Genomic DNA, 20541 nt, shown 5'->3' with positions numbered 1-20541 from the left:
ACGCACATTTTCCAGTGGGGTTCACTAGATAGTAATCAGGAGTAGAAATCTGGTTGATTCTTGACTTCCCTAGAGTGGGGATAGATTACAACAAACCAAAGTGTTTTCAAACATTGTACAAGTTCAATTGATCATAGGTCAGTCAGGACTTACCAATGATTTCATTTCACTTTTGGGAACATAAATTTGATTATAATAGATATTATCAAATTTTCTAAGCTAAATCTAACCACATTTTTGATACATTCTGATGCCAAAACATAAAAAAACATAAAGCTACAAATTTGCATCTCCAAGGTTGTTCTGTTTATCCGTTGTGTTGAATTGCAAGCTATTCATTTGGTCAAAGTGAACATCAGTGCACAACACCGGCTCTGACACTGAAAGTGTACAGTGTTTTAACTCTCTCTTTATTCTTTAGGGTGATCCACAGATTTCTCAGTTTTACAGATAGAGATGTTTAAAACCCAGTCAGTCGCACAACTCGAATCTCAGAATGGTCAAATTCTTTTGCCTCGGGAGACTAAGAGATTAATTCTTTGTTGATGCCCTCCTGGTCTGTCTCTGGTCTATCTCCTGAAGATTATTAACTTATACTGTTCTTGCTGGAAAATCAAGCTGTTGGTAGATTTCCATTCTCTCTCTTTCCCATGGTGCTGCAAACTGTTGCTACAAAAAACAGATTCATTTGAAGTTACTATTGAACCTGCTTCCACCACCCTTTCAGGCAGAGCATTCCACATCATAACAACTCGCTGCGTAAAAAAATGTTTCCTCATGTCGCCTTTGGTTCTTTTGCCAATTACCTTAAATCTGTTTCCCCTGGTTACCGACCCTCCTGCCACTCTATCAAAACCCCTCATAATTTTGAACACCTCCATCAAATCTTCCCTTAACCTTCTCTGCTCTAAGGAGAACAACCCCAGTTTCTCCAGTCTATCCACATAACTGAAGTCCCTCATCCCTGGTACCATTCTAGTAAATCTCTTCTGCACCCTCTCTAAGGCCTTGACATCCTTCCTAAAGTGTGGTGCCCAGAATTGAACACAATACTCCAGCTGAGGCCTGACCAGTGATATCTTTCATTCAGCAATGCAACTCAGAAACTTTGCCGAATTGAAATGAAAACAATTGATTTAGATCTCAAATCTCACAGACATAAAACAGGACATCGTCCTGTAATTGTGTAATTCCCCAAACTCCATTTTACTTTTTTTTCAAAGCCTTTGTACATTTAACTCGGCTTTCTTAGATATCGACTGTATTCACATTCTCCAAAATTTAGCACAACAACTCCAGTTACATTATTTATACTCAACAATTCACTACGTATAAAACTATAATGATTGATTCGCTGTCATGGGTGATGAACCCTTAGTTTGATCATTTGATCAGAGACTCAGTGTGTAGATCCTGACCCTGTGCGACAGTGTGAAACAGGTGAGAATGAGTTCCGCAGCCCATCCCTCACCATCGAGCTGTTGGTAGATTTCCATTCTCTCTCTTTCCTATGGTGGGTACATCTAGGGTACAGTCTTTACACTCAGGATACTGGGCATCAATTATTTTCATTCAGTTCAGACCTAAAAACAGAGGGTCTCTATGGCCTGATATTTACTGGGGGACGGGGAGAGAGCGAGGGAGCTTGTTTGCTGGGGGGAGCCAGGAGATGCCGGGGAGGCTGAGGTTCTGCCGAATTTAACAGCAGGACCTCATTATCATGTTTTACTCCGTTTCCGGCCTGGCGGGCGGACAGATTGAAGGCTGATCGGCTGCCGGGTGGGAAAGCCAGTGGTAGAAGGGATCCTTGGGGATGGTCACTGGCAACCAGGAAATATCATGATGGGCGTGGGGGGTGGCTGACCGGCAATCGGGAGGGAGTGGGGACCACAAGAGATTGTGGGCTTGGAGGGGGGAGCACGGGAGGTCGTGGGCTTGGAGGGGGGATCAGGGGAGGTCGTGGGTTTGGAGGGGGAACAGGGGAGGTCGTGGGCTTGGAGGGGGAACAGGGGAGGTCGTGGGCTTGGAGGGGGGATCAGGGGAGGTCGTGGGTTTGGAGGGGGAACAGGGGAGGTTGTGGGCTTGGAGGGGGGGCAGGGGAGGTTGTGGGCTTGGAGTGGGGGGCAGGGGAGGTCGTGGGTTTGTGGGGGGAGCAGGGGAGATCGTGGGTTTGGAGGGGGGAGCAGGGGAGGTCGTGGGCTTGGAGGGGGGAGCAGGGGAGGTCGTGGGTTTGGGGGGGGACCAGGAGAGGTCGTGGGTTTGGGGGGGGAGCAGGGGAGGTCGTGGGTTTGGAGGGGGGAGCAGGGGAGGCCGTGGGTTTGGAGGGGGGGAGAGATTGTGGGTTTGGAGGGGGGAGAGATCGTGTGTTTGGAGGGGGGAGTGATTGTGGGTTTGGAGGGGGGAGTGATTGTGTGTTTGGAGGGGGGAGTGATTGTGGTTTTGGAGGGGGGGAGATCGTGGGTTTTGGAGGGGGGAGAGATTGTGGGTTTGGAGGGTGGAGAGATTGTGGGTTTGGAGGGGGGGAGAGATTGTGGTTTTGGAGGGGGGAGAGATTGTGGGTTTGGAGGGGGGAGAGATTGTGGGTTTGGAGGGTGGAGAGATTGTGGGTTTGGAGGGGGGAGTGATTGTGTGTTTGGAGGGGGGAGTGATTGTGGTTTTGGAGGGGGGGAAGATCGTGGGTTTTGGAGGGGGGAGAGATTGTGGGTTTGGAGGGTGGAGAGATTGTGGGTTTGGAGGGGGGGAGAGATTGTGGTTTTGGAGGGGGGAGAGATTGTGGGTTTGGAGGGGGGAGAGATTGTGGGTTTGGAGGGGGGGAGTGATTGTGGGTTTGGAGGGGGGAGAGAATGTGGGTTTGGAGGGGGGGAGAGATTGTGGTTTTGGAGGGGGGGAGAGATTGTGGTTTTGGAGGGGGGGAGAGATTGTGGGTTTGGAGGGGGGAGAGATTGTGGGTTTGGAGGGGGGAGAGATTGTGGGTTTGGAGGGGGGAGAGATTGTGGGTTTGGAGGGGGGAGAGATTGTGGGTTTGGAGGGGGGAGAGATTGTGGGTTTGGAGGGGGGAGAGATTGTGGGTTTGGAGGGGGGGAGAGATTGTGGGTTTGGAGGGGGGGAGAGATCGTGGGTTTTGGAGGGGGGAGTGATCGTGGGTTTGGAGGGGGTGAGTGATTGTGGGTTTGGAGGGGGGGAGAGATTGTGGGTTTGGAGCGGGGGAGAGATTGTTTTTTTGTCGGGGGTGAGATCGTGGGTTTGGAGGGGGTCAATGGAGGGAGATCGTGAGCTCGGAGTCTGAAGCTCACAGTCCGTGACCTTTCTCGAGCCTGATGTGGAGAAGTTCCCGGCAATAGCCTGGAGGACTTTTAATTTCTTTCTCTTTTTCCAAAGGCAGCTGGTGGGATCTGGAGAGGCCGGTGAGTTAGCACGTTGCCCTGTTACCTCTCTAGACTTCCTGGTCCTGCTAATTTCTTTGAATCTCACTCTTCAGATTAAACTCTCCCACCCACAGTCTTGGCCACCCTTCAATATCATCCATACCCTGGCCAAGCTCTCTGATAACATCTGGATCGGCATTCTTCTCTACATATCTTTGCCCATCCCCACACGTTGCACCATCATTTCTGCCCCGGTAAAAATCACGTCAATCTCTGGTGCCGCCTCTAGCTCTCACCTCCCCTGCACCCTGCAATAACATTGGAGTCTCTTTCTCCATAATTGTCTTCCCTCCAACTTCACTGCCCTCACCTGCTTAGATTTCATACAGTCTCCCAGCCCCGTCATCCCCATGGTTTAACACCAACAGCTTCAAATCTGCTGCCCATAAGCTCAAATTGACTTGTTCACTTGGCCGGTCTGTCATCATAGAATCATAGAATTACAGAAATTTACGGCACAGAAGGAGGCCATCCGGCCCATCATGACCATGCCAGCCAAAAAAGAGCTATGCAGCTTAATCCCACTTTCCAGCTCTTGGTCCATAGCCCTGCAGGTTACGGCACTTCAGTTGCACATCCAGGTACTTTTTAAATGAGTTGAGGGTTTCTGCCTCTACCACCCTTTCAGGCAGTGAGTTCCAGACCCCCACCACCCTCTGGGTGAAAACATTTCTCCTCAACTCCACTCTAATCCTTCTACCAATTACTTTAAATCCATGCCCGCTGGTTATTGACCTCTCTGCTAAGGGAAATAGGTCCTTCCTATCCACTCTATCTAGGCCCCTCATAATGTTATACTCCTCAATTAAATCTCCCCTCAGCCTCCTCTGTTCCATTGAAAAAAACCCAGCCTATCCAATCTTTCCTCATAGCTCCAGTTCATTGATATCTTCCTGCAGTTCACCTCCTCCTCTGTTCTCCTCACTATCAACCACACAGCCAATTTTTGTATCATCTGCAAACTCCTTAATCCTTACATTTAGGTCTAAATCATTAACTTACACCACAAAAGGCAAGGGATCTAGTACTGAGCCCTGCGGAACCCCACTGGAAACAGCCTTCCAGTCACAACCTGTCAACCATTCCTCTTTGCTTCCTGCCACTGAACCAATTTTGGATCCAACTTGCCACTTTCCCTTGGATCCCATGGGCTTTTACTTTTCTGACCAGACTGCCATGTGGGACCTTGTCAAAAGCCTTGTTAAAATCCATGTAGACTACATCAAACGCATTACCCTCATCGACCCTCCTTGTTACTTCCTCAAAAAATTCAATCAAGTTAGTCAGACAAATTCCCTTAACAAATTCAAGCTAACTTTCCTTGATTAACTCGTGCCTTTCTAAATGACGATTAATACTGTCCCTCAGAATTGTTTCCAATAATTTGCCCACCACCGAGGTTAGGCTGACTGGCCTGTAATTACTCGGTCTATACTTTTTTCCCTTTTTAAAGCACCCACATTGCTGGCTCGATCAACTCAAGCTGTATGATCCAGGCTGAAACTGCTCACTACTTGATCATCAACCTGCAGAATAGAAGCAAGTCCAAACATCTCCAACATTAACCACCTCCTCAGCCCTCGTTCCACCTCATCCTTCATTCTCACTTCACACACAACATGCAAGGAGCTCATAGATTTTTTTGTGTCAAAAGTGAGGCCATCTGCATTGCTGATGTTGTCGACTCTGACAGCCGCTAACATCCCCACTTCCCTAAACTCCTACCTCTCCAATCTTGCCTCCACCTAACCCTCCCTGTTCTTTGCAGTTTCTCCCCCAACTCCCCATCTTATCCATGGACTCCACCACCTTTTCCTTGACCACCCAATCTCATCTCCTTAGCCTCAACTTTGCTATCTCTCTCATCTATCCCAATGTTCTTCAAAACAGCTGCTGTCACTCCCTTCCTCAAGAAACCCACCCTAAACCCCTCCACTCTGTTCAACTCCTACCCTATCTCAAACCTATTCCACCTCTCTATAGTCTCATCATGCCTTATTAGAGTCCCTCCAATTTGGCTTCTGCTCTGCCTGCAGTACCAAGACCTCTCTGATCAAAGTCACAAACTACATCTTTGAACAACTTGACCAATCCATTCTCCTCCAAAATCTCTCTTCTGCAGTCCATCACTGGGTCACTGCTCTTTCCTGGATCCATTCATCTGACTCAACACAGCCACCATTATTGCCAATACTATTTTCTCCTTTATTCACATGGCTATCTACGGTCTACCCTAGGCTTCCATCCTTGGTCCTGTCCTCTTCACTATCTGCGTACTACCCCTTGGCAACATTATCCGGGAGCGTGTATGTATGCTGATAGTACCCAACACTACCTCACTGTCTCCTTGAACCAAATATTCTTGCCATTCTCTCAAGTTGCCTGTCTCATATCAAGAACTGGGTGAGTTTGGATCATTTGACTAGGGTGGCTGGATGGGACGGATGTTATGTTACCCTGATAGACTCATCTGGATCTACTCCTGCAAGGTTCCTGCTCTAGGGCGCTCCTTCAGAATGTGTAGTAACAGACTCCGGGCAAGAACTGAGGAGTGAAAAGTCTTGCATTAAGGTTCGGTTCAGTAGATGCCCAGCATGGAGAAGGCGCTTCGACAGATTTGTGGACATTGGAGCCCAAGGTAACCATGGTGTTATTCAGAACATTCCCGAGAGCTCCTGGGTGTAATTATGACCCTCCTCTAAAGGGGCCTTAGCTCTAGATGTGCCTGGAAGTGCCATGCAAGTCAGGGCAGACGGCAGCTCAGACAAGTCATCTTATATCTCCTCACACATGAAGCTAGTGAACATTGGCCAACATATCTTGCAGGTTGTCGCTGACACCATCAAACGCCTCTGTAGTGTTCAGAAAACAGTATTCGCAGCTCCTGAAAGGTACCAATTCCAAAGCTTGGCAGCTCAGGATGGACATACCCTCCAGGAAACAAGTTCCTGCTTCTCTTCTGTTATCTCTACTTGCCCCTGCTCTCTCGTGCTATATGTTTTAGCAAGTGCCGCCTCCTGATCCTCACCAGCTAAATCCCTTGAAGCAGATGTATCTATCATGATGTTTGCAACAGGTGGAGTGAGTAACAACATTTGCTGCAAAGTGCTGACCTGGGCAGGGCTGGGCTGGACTGACCTGGGCTGGGCAGGGTTGGGCTTGGCTGGGCTTTGACTGGGACTGGGCTGAGTTGGCCTGGGCTGGATTGGGCTGGGCTGGGCTGGGCTTGGCCGGGCTGGGCTGGGCTGGATTGGGCTGGGCTGGGCTGGGCCAGGCCAGGCTGGGCTGGGCTGGATTAGGGTGGGCTGGGCTGGGCTGGGCTGGATTGGGCTGGGCTGGGCTGGGCTGGGGTGGGCTGGATTGGGCTGGGCTGGGCTGGTGTGGGCTGGGCTGGGCTGGATTGGGCCGGGCTGGGCTGGGGTGGGCTGGATTGGGTTGGGCTGGGCCGGGCTGGATTGGGCTGGGCTGGGCTGGGGTGGGCTGGATTGGGCTGGGCTGGGGTGGGCTGGATTGGGCTGGGCTGGGGTGGGCTGGATTGGGCTGGGCTGGGCCGGGCTGGATTGGGCTGGGCTGGGCTGGGCCGGGCTGGGCTGGGGTGGGCTAGATTGGGCTGGGCTGGGCTGGTGTGGGCTGGGCTGGGGTGGGCTGGGCTCGGCTGGATTGGGCCAGGCTGGGCTGGGCTGGGCTGGGACTGGTGCTGCTGGTTCCTTGGGGACATCCTATGGAATATTACAATTCAAGATTCCTCCAATTTTCCACTATATATAGGAGACTGTATGCAGTCAGCATGTAAGTGGTAAAATCACAAGCTTTCGGAGGCTTGTGATTTTAAATAAAGCTTGTGATTTTAATTCACCTGACGAAGGAGGAAGCCTCCAAAAGCTTGTGATTTAAAATAAAGCTGTTGGACTATAACCTGGTGTTGTAAGACTCCTTACATTTGTCCACCCCAGTCCATCACCTGCATCTCCACATCACGGAAGCCAGATTAGTGAGCCACAGTTTTCAGATATGTGTGTCATCTCATTTCAAAGTTTGTTTAGCAGCATGTCACAGCTCAGAATGGGGTTTCCTCGTCCCATGATCAGGGAAAGTCCCATGGAACGTCCAAGCTTAGATTTCAGAACAGCCAGTATGCAAGTAGGAGGAAGCATGTGGAGGGTGATGGATTTGCAGCTTAGGGAAAACAAGAGAGCAAGATCTCCCCAAGGCCTTACCGATCTCCCACCCACCCACGATCTCTCCACCCCTCCCTCCACAATCTCCCCTTACCCACGATCTCTCCACCCCTCCCTCCACAATATCCCTGCCTCCGCAATCTCCCTCCCTCCACAATCTCACTCCCCCCATGATCTCCCCCCGACCCATGATCTCTCCATCCCTGTCTCCAGGATCTCCCTCTCTCCCTCCACGATCTCTCCCTCCCTCCACGATCTCACTCCCCCCCCATGATCTCCCACCAACCAATGATCTCTCCATCCCTGTCTCCAGGATCTCCCTCCCTCCCTCCACGATCTTTCCCTCCCTCCCCCCACGATCTCTCCCTCCCTCCACGATCTCACTCCCCCCATGATCTCCCACCAACCCATGATCTCTCCATCCCTGTCTCCAGGATCTCCCTCCCTCCCTCCACGATCTCTGCCTCCCTCCCTCCACGATCTCCCCATGATCCACAATCTCTCCCCAGACACATGATCTCTCACTCCACAATCTCCCTCCAGAGGGAGAGAGCGAGAAAATCGGGAAAATGCTGGAATCCATTATTAAGGAAGTGGTAACAGGGCACTTAGAAAATCATAATATGATTAGGCAGAGTCAACATGGTTTTATGAAAGGGAAATCGTGTTTGACAAATTTATTGGAGTTTTTTGAGGGTTGATAAAGGGGAACGAGTGGATGTTGTATATTTGCATTTTCAAAAGGCTTTCGATAAGTTGCCACAAAAGAGATTGTTACACAAGATTAGGGCTCATGGGATTGGGGGTAATATATTAATATGATTGAGGATTGGTTAATGGACAGAAAACAGAGAGTAGGGATTCTCAGGTTGGCCGGCTGTAACGAGTGGGGTGCCGCAAGGACCAGTGCTTGGGCCTCAGCTATTGACAATCAAGATTAATTTTTTTTCTTTATTTGTTCATGGGATGTGGGCGTCGCTGGCGAGGCCGGCATTTATTGCCCATCCCTAATTGCCCTTGAGAAGGTGGTGGTGAGCCGCCTTCTTGAACCGCTGCAGTCCGTGTGGTGAAGGTTCTCCCACAGTGCTGTTAGGAAGGGAGTTCCAGGATTTTGACCCAGCGACGATGAAGGAACGGTGATATATTTCCAAGTCGGGATGGTGTGTGAATTGGAGGGGAACGCGCAGGTGGTGTTGTTCCCATGTACCTGCTGCCCTCGTCCTTCCAGGTGGTAGAGGTCGCGGATTTGGGAGGTGTTGTTGAAGAAGCCTTGGTGAGTTGCTGCAGTGCATCCTGTGGATGGTACACACTGCAGCCACAGTGCGCCGGTGGTGAAGAGAGTTAATTTTAGGGTGGTGGATGGGGTGCCAATCAAGCGGGCTGCTTTGTCCTGGATGGTGTCGAGCTTCTTGAGTGTTGTTGGAGCTGCACTCATCCAAGCAAGTGGAGAGTATTCCATCACACTCCTGACTTGTGCCTTGTAGATGGTGGAAAGGCTTTGGCGATTCGGAGGTGAGTCACTCGCCACAGAATACCAAGCCTCTGACCTGCTCTTGTAGCCACAGTATTATGTGGCTGGTCCAGTTAAGTTTCTGATCAATGGTGACCCCCCAGGATGTTGATGGTGGGGGATTCGGTGATGGTAATGCCGTTGAATGTCAAGGGGAGGTGGTTAGATTCTCCATTGTTGGAGATGGTTATTGCCTGGCACTTGTCTGGCACGAATGTTACTTGCCACTTATCAGCCCAAGCCTGGATGTTGTCCAGGTCTTGTTGCATGTGGGCACGGACTGCTTCATTATCTGAGGGGTTGCGAATGGAACTGAACTCTGTGCAATCATCCCCAAACATCCCCATTTCTGACCTTATGATGAAGGAAAGGTCATTGATGAAGCAGCTGAAGATGGTTGGGCCTAGGACACTGCCCTGAGGAACTCCTGTAGCAACGTCCTGGGGCTGAGATGATTGGCCTCCAACAACCACTACCATCATCCTTTGTGCTAGGTATGACTCCAGCCACTGGAGAGTTTTCCCCCTGATTCCCATTGACTTCAATTTTACTAGTGCTCCTTGGTGCCACATTCGGTCAAATGCTGCCTTGATGTCAAGGGCAGTCACTCTCACCTGGCCAAAAATAATCCACCCAGCCTAATCCCACTTTCCAGCACTTGGTCCCTATCCCTGTAGGTTACGACACTTCAGGTGCTCATTCAAGTACTTTTGAAATGAGTTGAGGGTTTCTGCCTCTACCACCCTTTCAGGCAGTGAGTTCCAGACACCCACCACCCTCTGGGTGAAAAACATTTTCTTCAGCTCCCCTCTAATCCTTCTACCAATTACTTTAAATCTACACTCCCTGGTTATTGGCCTCTCTGCTAAGGGAAATAGGTCCTCCCTAACCACTCTATCTGGGCCCCTCATAATTTTGTACACCTCAATTAAATCACCCCTCAGCCTCCTCTGTCCCAGCCTATCCAATCTTTCCTCGTAGCTAAAATTCTCCAGTCCTGGCAACATCCTCGTAAATCTCCTCTGTACCCTCTCGAGTGCAATCACATCTTTCCTGTAATGTGACGACCAGAACTGTGCACAGTACTCAAGCTGCGGCCTAACTAGTGTTTTGTACAGTTCCAGCATAACCTCCCTGCTCTCATATTCTATGCCTCGGCTGATAAAGGAAAGTATCCCATATGCCTTCTTAACCAACTTATGTACTAGTCCTGCTACCTTCAAGGATCTGTGAACATGCACTCCAAGGTCCCTCACTTCCTCTACACCTCTCAGTATCCTCCCATTTATTGTGTATTCCCTTGCCTTGTTTGCTCTCCCCAAATGCATTACCTCACACTTCTCTGGATTGAATTCCATTTGCCGCTTTTCTGCCCACCTGACCAGTCCATTGATATCTTCCTGCAGTCTACAGATTTCCTCCTCACTATCAACCACACGGACAATTTTTGTATCATCTGCAAACTTCTTAATCATGTCCCCTGTATTTAAGTCTAAATCATTACTATATATCACAAAAAGCAAAGGATCTAGTACTAAGCCCTGTGGAACCCCACTAGAAACAGCCTTCCAGTCACAAAAACACCCATCGACCATTACCCTTTGCTTCCTGCCACTGAGCCAATTTTGGATCCAATTTGCCACTTCCCTTGGATCCTATGGGCTTGTACTTTTTTGACCAGTCTGCCACGTGGGACCTTGTCAAAAGCCTTGCTAAAATCCATGTAGACTACATCAATTACGCTCCCCTCATCGAAACTCCTTGTTTTCTCCTCCAAAAATTCAATCAAGTCAGACACGACCTCCCCTTAACAAATCCACGCTGACTGCCCTTGATTAATCCGTGCCTTTCTAAGTGACGGTTTTATCCTGTCCTCAGAATTGATTCCAATAATTTGCCCACCACCGAGGTTAGACTGACTGGCCTGTAATTACTCGGTCTATCCCTCACTCCCTTTTTAAACATCGGTACAATGTTAGCAGTCCTCCAATCCTCTGGCACTATGTCTGTAACCAGGGAGGATTGGAAAATGATGCTCAGAGCCTCCGCTATTTTCTCTCTTGCTTCTTTTAACAGCCTGGGATACATTTCATCCGGCCCTGGTGATTTATTTAGTTTCAAAGATGCTGATCTCAATACTTCCTGTCTCACTATGTTTATCCCATCTAATATTTCACACTCCTCCTTAACTACAATCTCTGCATCGTCCATCTCTTTTGTGAAGACAGATGCAAAGTATTCATTAAGAACCAGACCCACATCTTCCACCTCCACACACAGGTTACCTTTTTGGTCTCTAATAGGCCCTACATTTCCTTAGTTATCCTCTTGCTCTTTATGTATTTATAAAACATCTTTGCGTTTTCCTTGATTTTACATGCTAATATTCCTGGGATGAGAGGGTTGTCCTGTGAGGAGAGATTGAGTAGAATGGGCCGATACTCTCTGGAGTTTAGAAGAATGAGAGGTGATCTCATTGAAACATATAAGATTCTAAGAGGGCTTGACAGGGTAGATGATGAGAAGATATTTCCCCTGGCTGGAGGGTCTAGAACTAGGGGGCATAGTTTCAGGATAAGGGGTTGGACATTTAGGACTGAAAAGAGGAGGAATTTCTTCACTCAAAGGGTCATGAATCTTTGGAATTCTCTACCCCAGAGGGCTGTGGATGTTAGTCATTGAGTATATTCAAGACTGAGATCGATAGATTTTTGGGTTCTCAGGGAATCAAGGGGTAAACATGGACAAAAGAGCTGAATTCCAGAGGTGAGGTGAGAGTAACTGCACTTGACATCAAGGCAGCATTTGACCGAGTGTGGCACCAAGGAGCCCTAGTAAAATTGAAGTCAATGGGAATCAGGGGGAAAACTCTCCAGTGGCTGGAGTCATACCGAGCACAAAGGAAGATGGTAGTGGTTGTTGGAGGCCAATCATCTCAGCCCCAGGACATTGCTGCAGGAGTTCCTCAGGGCAGTGTCCTAGGCCCAACCATCTTCAGCTGCTTCATCAATGACCTTCCCTCCATCATAAGGTCAGAAATGGGGATGTTCACTGATGATTGCACAGTGTTCAGTTCCATTCGCAACCCCTCAGATAATGAAGCAGTCCGAGCCCGCTTGCAGCAAGACCTGGACAACATCCAGGCTTGGGCTGATAAGTGGCAAGTAACACTCGCACCAGACAAGTGCCAGGCAATGACCACCTCTAAAAAGAGAGCGCCTAACCACCTCCACTTGATATTCAACTGCATTACCATCGCCGAATCCCCCACCATCAACATCCTGGGGGTCACCATTGACCAGAAACTTAACTGGACCAGCCATATAAATACTGTGGCTACAAGAGCAGGTCGGAGGCTGGGTATTCTGCGGCGAGTGACTCATCTCCTGACTCCCCAAAGCCTTTCCACCATCTACAAGGCACAAGTCAGGAGTGTGATGGAATACTCTCCACTTGCCTGGATGAGTGCAGCTCTAACAACACTCAAGAAGCTCGACACCATCCAGGACAAAGCAGCCCGCTTGATTGGCACCCCATCCACCACCCTAAACATTCACTCCCTTCACCACCGGCGCACTGTGGCTGCAGTGTGTACCATCCACAGGATGCACTGCAGCAACTCGCCAAGGCTTCTTCAACAGCACCTCCCAAATCCACGACCTCCACCACCTAGAAGGACAAGAGCAGCAGGTACATGGGAACAACACCACCTGCACGTTCCCCTCCAAGTCACACACCATCCCGACTTGGAAATATATCACCGTTCCTTCATTGTCGCTGGGTCAAAATCCTGGAACTCCCTTCCTAACAGCACTGTGGGAGAACCTTCACCACACGGACTGCAGCGGTTCAAGAAGGCAGCTCACCACCACCTTCTCAAGGGCAATTAGGGATGGGCAATAAATGCCGGCATCGCCAGCGACGCCCACATCCCGTGAACGAATTTTAAAAAAATGGGGAATCAGGCAGGAATGTGGAGTTGAGGTAAAAGATCAGTCACAATCTTAATGAATGGCGGTGCAGGTTCGAGGGGTCGTATGGCCTACTCCTGCTCCTATTTCTTATGTTTCTTATTTTCCCCTCCACGATCTCGCCTTCCCTCCCTCCACTATCTCTAACTCCCTCATGATCTCACCCTCCCTCCCTCCACAATCTCTCCCTCCCTCCCTCCCTCCCTCTACGATCTCTCCCACCCTTCACAATCTCTCCCTCCCTCATGATCTCTCCCTCCCTCCCTCCACAATCTCTCCCTCCCTCCCTCCACAATCTCTCCCTCCCTCATGATCTCTCCATCCCTCCCTCCACAATCTCTCCCTCCCTCATGATCTCTCCCTCCCTCCCTCCCTCCCTCCACAATCTCTCCCTCCACAATCTCTCCTTTCTGGCCGTGGGCCCTCCCCCATGACAGCTGGTCAGCCTCTCAATCAGGTGAGTGAGTACGAGGAAGGAGACACCGTATTAATGATGAGCCGTGGTCTGGAGCAGAGTAAATCACATCCTATTTGCTGCATAGTCTGAGCCCAGTAAGATCATTCCTTCCACTCGGGTTCAGAGCCCCAGGTTGGGCAGCACCCAGAGTTCTTCCCACCTGCCATCTATTGTATTCCTCATTCTCATTTAAGCAGAAATATATTGGTGAAGTGCTGGTTGTTTCAAAAGCATAAATATTACAATTCAAGATTCCCCCAAGTTTCCACTATAGAGGAGACTGTATGCAGTCAGCATGCAAGTGGTATTGTTGGAAGCCAGATTGGTGAGTCACAGTTTTCAGATATGTGTGTCAGGCCATTTCAAAGTTTGTTTAGCAGCATGTCACAGCTCAGAATGGGGTTTCCTCGTCCCATGATCAGGGGAAACCCCATGGAACGTCCAAGCTTAGATTTCAGAACAGCCAGTATGCAAGTAGGAGGAAGCATGTGGAGGGTGATGGATTTGCAGCTTAGGGAAAACAAGAGAGCAAGATTTCCCCAAGGCCTTACTGATCTCCCACCCACCCACGATCTCTCCACCCCTCCCTCCACAATCTTCCTCCCTCCACGATCTCCCTTACCCACGATCTCCCTCCCTCCACAACCTCACTCCCGCCATGATCTCCCTCCATCCACGATCTCGCTCCCTCCACGATCTCCCTCCATCCACAATCGCCCTCCCTCCACGATCACCCTCCCTCCATCCACGATCTCCCTCCCTCCATCCACGATCTCCCTCCCTCCACGATCTCCCTCCCTCCACGATCTCACTCCCTCCACGATCTCCCTCCACGATCTCCCTCCCTCCACGATCTCCCTCCCTCCACGATCTCCCTCCACGATCTCCCTCCCTCCACGATCTCCCTCCCTCGATGATCTCCCTCCCTCCCTCCAACATCTCCCTCCCTCCAACATCTCCCTCCCTCCAACATCTCCCTCCCTCCATGATCTCCCTCCCTCCACGATCTCCCTCCCTCCACGATCTCCCTTCCTTCACGATCTTCCTCCCTCCACGATCTCCCTCCCTCCACGATCTCCCTCCACGATCTCCCTCCCTCCACAATCTCCCTCCCTCCACGATCTCCCTCCACGATCTCCCTCCCTCCACGATCTCCCTCCCTCCACGATCTCCCTCCCTCCACGATCTCCCTCCCTCCACGATCTCCCTCCCTCCAATATCTCCCTTCCTTCACGATCTCCCTCCCTCCACGATCTCCCTCCCTCCACGATCTCCCTCCATGATCTCCCTCCCTCCACGATCTCACTCCCTCCACGATCTCCCTCCCTCCACGATCTCACTCCCTCCATGATCTCCCTCCCTCCCTCCTACATCTCCCTCCCTCCACGATCTCCCTCCCTCCACGATCTTCCTCCCTCCACGATCTCCCTTCCTTCACGATCTCCCTCCCTCTACCATCTCCCTCCCTCCACGATCTCCCTCCCTCCAATATCTCCCTTCCTTCACGATCTCCCTCCCTCCACGATCTCCCTCCCTCCACGATCTCCCTCCATGATCTCCCTCCCTCCACGATCTCCCTCCCTCCACGATCTCCCTCCCTCCACGATCTCCCTCCCTCCATGATCTCCCTCTCTCCCTCCAACATCTCCCTCCCTCCACGATCTCCCTCCCTCCACGATCTCCCTCCCTCCACGATCTCCCTCCCTCCACGATCTCCCTCCCTCCATGATCTCCCTCCCTCCCTCCAACATCTCCCTCCCTCCACGATCTCCCTCCGTCCATGATCTCCCTCCCTCCACGATCTCCCTTCCTTCACGATCTCCCTCCCTCCACGATCTCCCTCCCTCCACGATCTCCCTTCACGATCTCCCTCCCTCCACGGTCTCCCTCCCTTCACAATCTCCCTCCCTCCATGGCCTCCCTCCCTCCACGATCTCCCTCCTTCCAATATATCCCTCCCTCCATGATCTCCCTCCCTCCATGATCTCCCTCCCTCCATGATCTCCCTCCATCCACGATCTCCCTCCATGATCTCCCTCCCTCCACGATCTCCCTCCACGATCTCCCTCCCTCCACGATCTCCCTCCACGATCTCCCTCCCTCCACGATCTCCCTCCCTCCATGATCTCCCTCCCTCCCTCCAACATCTCCCTCCCTCCACGATCTCCCTCCTTCCAATATATCCCTCCCTCCATGATCTCCCTCCCTCCATGATCTCCCTCCCTCCACGATCTCCCTCCACGATCTCCCTCCACGATCTCCCTCCCTCCACGATCTCCCTCCACGATCTCCCTCCCTCCACGATCTCCCTCCACGATCTCCCTCCACGATCTCCCTCCCTCCACGATCTCCCTCCACGATCTCCCTCCCTCCACGATCTCCCTCCCTCCACGATCTCCCTCCACGATCTCCCTTCCTTCACGATCTCCCTCCCTCCATGATCTCCCTCCCTCCACGATCTCCCTCCATGATCTCCCTCCCTCCACGATCTCACTCCCTCCACGATCTCCCTCCCTCCACGATCTCACTCCCTCCATGATCTCCCTCCCTCCCTCCTACATCTCCCTCCCTCCACGATCTCCCTCCCTCCACGATCACCCTCCCTCCACGATCTCCCTTCCTTCACGATCTCCCTCCCTCTACCATCTCCCTCCCTCCACGATCTCCCTCCATGATCTCCCTCCCTCCACGATCTCCCTCCCTCCACGATCTCCCTCCCTCCATGATCTCCCTCCCTCCCTCCAACATCTCCCTCCCTCCACGATCTCCCTCCCTCCACGATCTCCCTCCCTCCACGATCTCCCTCCCTCCCTCCAACATCTCCCTCCCTCCACGATCTCCCTCCCTCCATGATCTCCCTCCCTCCACGATCTCCCTTCCTTCACGATCTCCCTCCCTCCACGATCTCCCTCCCTCCACGATCTCCCTTCACGATCTCCCTCCCTCCACGGTCTCCCTCCCTTCACGATCTCCCTCCCTCCATGGTCTCCCTCCCTCCACGATCTCCCTCCTTCCAATATATCCCTCCCTCCATGATCTCCCTCCCTCCATGATCTCCCTCCCTCCACGATCTCCCTCCACGATCTCCCTCCCTCCATTGACGATCTCCCTCCCTCCACGATCTCCCTCAATCTGGCTGCAGCCGGGAGATGGAGACAAAATACTTTAATCCAATCCTGCCATTAAATTCAGCAGATTCTGTATTTCTGGGTTTCCCGTTTGCTAAACGTCCTCCTCCCCCTCACTCCGCTCCCTTCCCATATATATCGGGCTAAAATAAGTACAGAAAGATTGGATTGGGATATTAACGCACGGCATCTCTTCCTTGCCATAACTCGTGGGTTTTTTACACACTAACAATGGCGGGTACCCTGAACTCACCATTATTTCTCCAGCATTTTCTGGGCCAATAATAAAATTGAGAGAGACAAGGAATCTTGTGATGGAGAAAGGTTGGCGATGAAAGCTGAGAGAGGGATCAAGTAGTCTGTTTCCTGCCCAAGAGTGTGAGAGATGTTAGCGTCCAGAGATAAGGGAACAGTGTCCAAATGTTGGACAGAACTGGACATTATGGGGTTAACATTTATTGAGTGGGAAAGTATTCGGCATGAAATAAAAAAGTTTCTTCGAGTCCGATCATTTACTAGCATTTTTTAAGTTTAGGGAAGTTGCTTCCCAATATTCAATCATAAATGTAAGTTCTTCAAAATTATTTTTAATTGACATGTCGTTGAATTTATTAAACATGTCATTACCAGCTTCCTGTGGCTATCTGCTCCCGAAAACAGGTACCACTTCCCTCACTGAGGCCACCATGACTTCCCTCCTGTACACTGCTGCTACTCTTTCTACAACTGTCGAGCTGCCTGTTTATACTAAACCTCACCATACCCTTACCCTTCCTGGTCTTTGCAGTTTCTCTCTATCTCCCACTCAGCCCTCAGCTCACTTATCACGTCCATGGTCCATCGCCTACCCTCCCATCCATCTCCTGACCACCCAACTTCATCAGCTCACCCCCATGCTTGCCAACTTCAATGCACCTCTCACATCCAGCACTGACCCCATCTCCTTCAAAACCACCATTATTACTCTGTACCTCAGGAAACCCACCCTTACCCCTTATAATCTCTTCAACTATTGCTCAATCTCAAATCTTTCCTTCCTCCCAAAAGTCCTGGAATATGTTGTTGCCTCACAACACTGCTCCGACCTGTCTCACCACGCTGTGTCAGAGTCCCTCCAGCTGTGGCTCAGTGGGTAGCACTCCCCTGAGTCAGACCGTTGTAGGTTCAAACCCCACGCCGGAGATTTGAACCCATAATCAAAGCTAACGCTCCAGTGCCGTACTGAGGGAGCGCTATACTGTTGGAGGTGCTGTCTTTCAGATGAGATGTTAAATCAAGGCCCCATCTGCCCTCTCAGGTGTTTGTAAAAGATCCCATGATGCTATTTTGAAGAAGAGCAGGGGAGATCTGGCCAATAATTATCCCTCAACCAAATCCCCTAAAAAACAGATTATCTGGTCATTTTTCATTGCTATTTGTGGGATCTTGCTGTGTGCAAATTAGCTGCCGTGTTTCCTACATTACAACGGTGAACCACACTTCAAAAGTACTTCATTGGCTGTAAAGTGCATTGGGACATCCTGAGGTCATGAAGGGGCTGAAAAGTGCAAGTATTTCTTTCTTTATCTTTCTCCACCCCACCCACAGTGGCAAGATCACATTGGTCAAGGTCACAAACTATATCCTGTGCTATGGTCCACTCTCTCTCCTCATCTTCCTCATCTTCCTCAATGTCCACATCACCATCGAGAAGTTCGAATACGCCAGCCTCCACTCAGACACTGATATCTCCTCTCACTTGACTAAACAAAGGCACTACTGCCAAAGACAACTCCTCCGCTCTAGCATGGTCATCTCCAGCGCAGCCCAGGGTTCATCCATGGCACCTCCTCTTCACTATCTACATGCGACCTCTTGGCAACATTCTCCAGACGCTTGGATGTATGTTGATGACACCCAGCTCCCGCTTACTGCAGCCTCCAGCAACCCACACTAAACCCCACATCACCACCCGCAATAAACCCCACATCCCCACCCAAACTAAACCCCGAATCACAACCCACACTAAACCCCGAATCACCACCCACACTAAACCCCACATCACCACCCGCACTAAACCCCACATCACCACCCGCACTAAACCCCACATCACCACCCACACTAAACCCCACATCACCACCCAAACTAAACCCCACATCACCACCCACACTAAACCCCGAATCACCACCCACACTAAACCCTGAATCACCACCCAAACTAAACCCCGAATCACCACCCGCACTAAACCCCGAATCACAACCCATACTAAACCCCGAATCACCACCCACACTAAACCCCACATCACCACCCACACTAAACCCCACATCACCACCCACACTAAACCCCGAATCACCACCCAAACTAAATCCCACATCACCACCCACACTAAACCCCGAATCACAACCCAAACTAAACCCCACATCACCACCCACACTAAAAACCACATCACCACCCAAACTAAACCCCACATCACCACCCGCACTAAACCCCGAATCACCACCCACACTAAACCCCGAATCACCACCCACACTAAACCCCGAATCACCACCCAAACTAAACCCCACATCACCACCCGCACTAAACCCCGAATCACCACCCACACTAAACCCCACATCACCACCCACACTAAACCCCACATCACCACCCGCACTAAACCCCGAATCACCACCCACACTAAACCCCACATCACCACCCACACTAAACCCCGAATCACCACCCACACGAAACCCCGAATCACCACCCACACGAAACCCCACATCACCACCCACACTAAACCCCGAATCACCACCCACACTAAACCCCGAATCACCACCCGCACTAAACCCCGAATCACCACCCACAGTAAACCCCGAATCACCACCCACACTAAACCCCACATCACCACCCACACTAAACCCCACATCACCACCCGCACTAAACCCCGAATCACCACCCACACTAAACCCCACATCACCACCCGCACTAAACCCCGAATCACCACCCACACTAAACCCCGAATCACCACCCGCACTAAACCCCGAATCACCACCCACACTAAACCCCACATCACCACCCACACTAAACCCCACATCACCATCCACACTAAACCCCACATCATCACCCACACTAAACCCCACATCACCACCCAAACTAAACCCCACATCACCACCCAAACTAAACCCCGAATCACCACCCACACTAAACCCCACATCACCACCCACACTAAACCCCACATCACCACCCAAACGAAACCCCGAATCACCACCCACACTAAACCCCACATCACCACCCACACTAAACCCCGAATCACCACCCACACTAAACCCCACATCACCACCCACACTAAACCCCGAATCACCACCCGCACTAAACCCCACATCAACACCCACACTAAACCCCACATCACCACCCACACTAAACCCCTAATCACCACCCACAATAAACGCCGAATCATCACCCGCACTAAACCCCACATCAACACCCACACTAAACCCCACATCACCACCCAAACTAAACCCCGAATCACCACACGCACTAAACCCCACATCACCACCCAAACTAAACCCCGAATCACCACATGCACTAAACCCCACATCACCACCCAAACTAAACCCCACATCACCACCCACACTAAACCCCGAATCACCACCCACACTAAACCCCGAATGACCACACGCACTAAACCCCGAATCACCACACGCACTAAACCCCACATCACCACCCACACTAAACCCCGAATCATCACCCACACTAAACCCCGAATCACCACCCACACGAAACCCCGAATCACCACCCACACTAAACCCCACATCACCACCCACACTAAACCCCACATCACCACCCACACTAAACCACACATCACCACCCACACTAAACCCCACATCACCACCCCCACTAAACCCCACATCACCACA

The 20541-nt window shown here is 51.0% G+C and overlaps 1 protein-coding gene across 1 annotated transcript in view; it reads right to left on the bottom strand.

Annotated features, from left to right (window-relative positions):
• The window catches only part of LOC137327531 (uncharacterized), a 252799-nt gene that overhangs the window by 68759 nt on the left and 163499 nt on the right, over nt 1–20541 (bottom strand). The window contains exon 2 of the mRNA XM_067993432.1: nt 6356–7144. Coding sequence (XP_067849533.1) covers nt 6356–7144 — 789 coding nt within the window. The remainder of the gene's footprint in view (nt 1–6355; nt 7145–20541) is intronic.

This window comes from Heptranchias perlo, chromosome 11 (assembly GCF_035084215.1).
Source record: "Heptranchias perlo isolate sHepPer1 chromosome 11, sHepPer1.hap1, whole genome shotgun sequence".
In the NCBI taxonomy this organism is placed as follows: domain Eukaryota; kingdom Metazoa; phylum Chordata; class Chondrichthyes; order Hexanchiformes; family Hexanchidae; genus Heptranchias; species Heptranchias perlo.
This window is presented reverse-complemented; position numbering and strand designations above follow the sequence as displayed.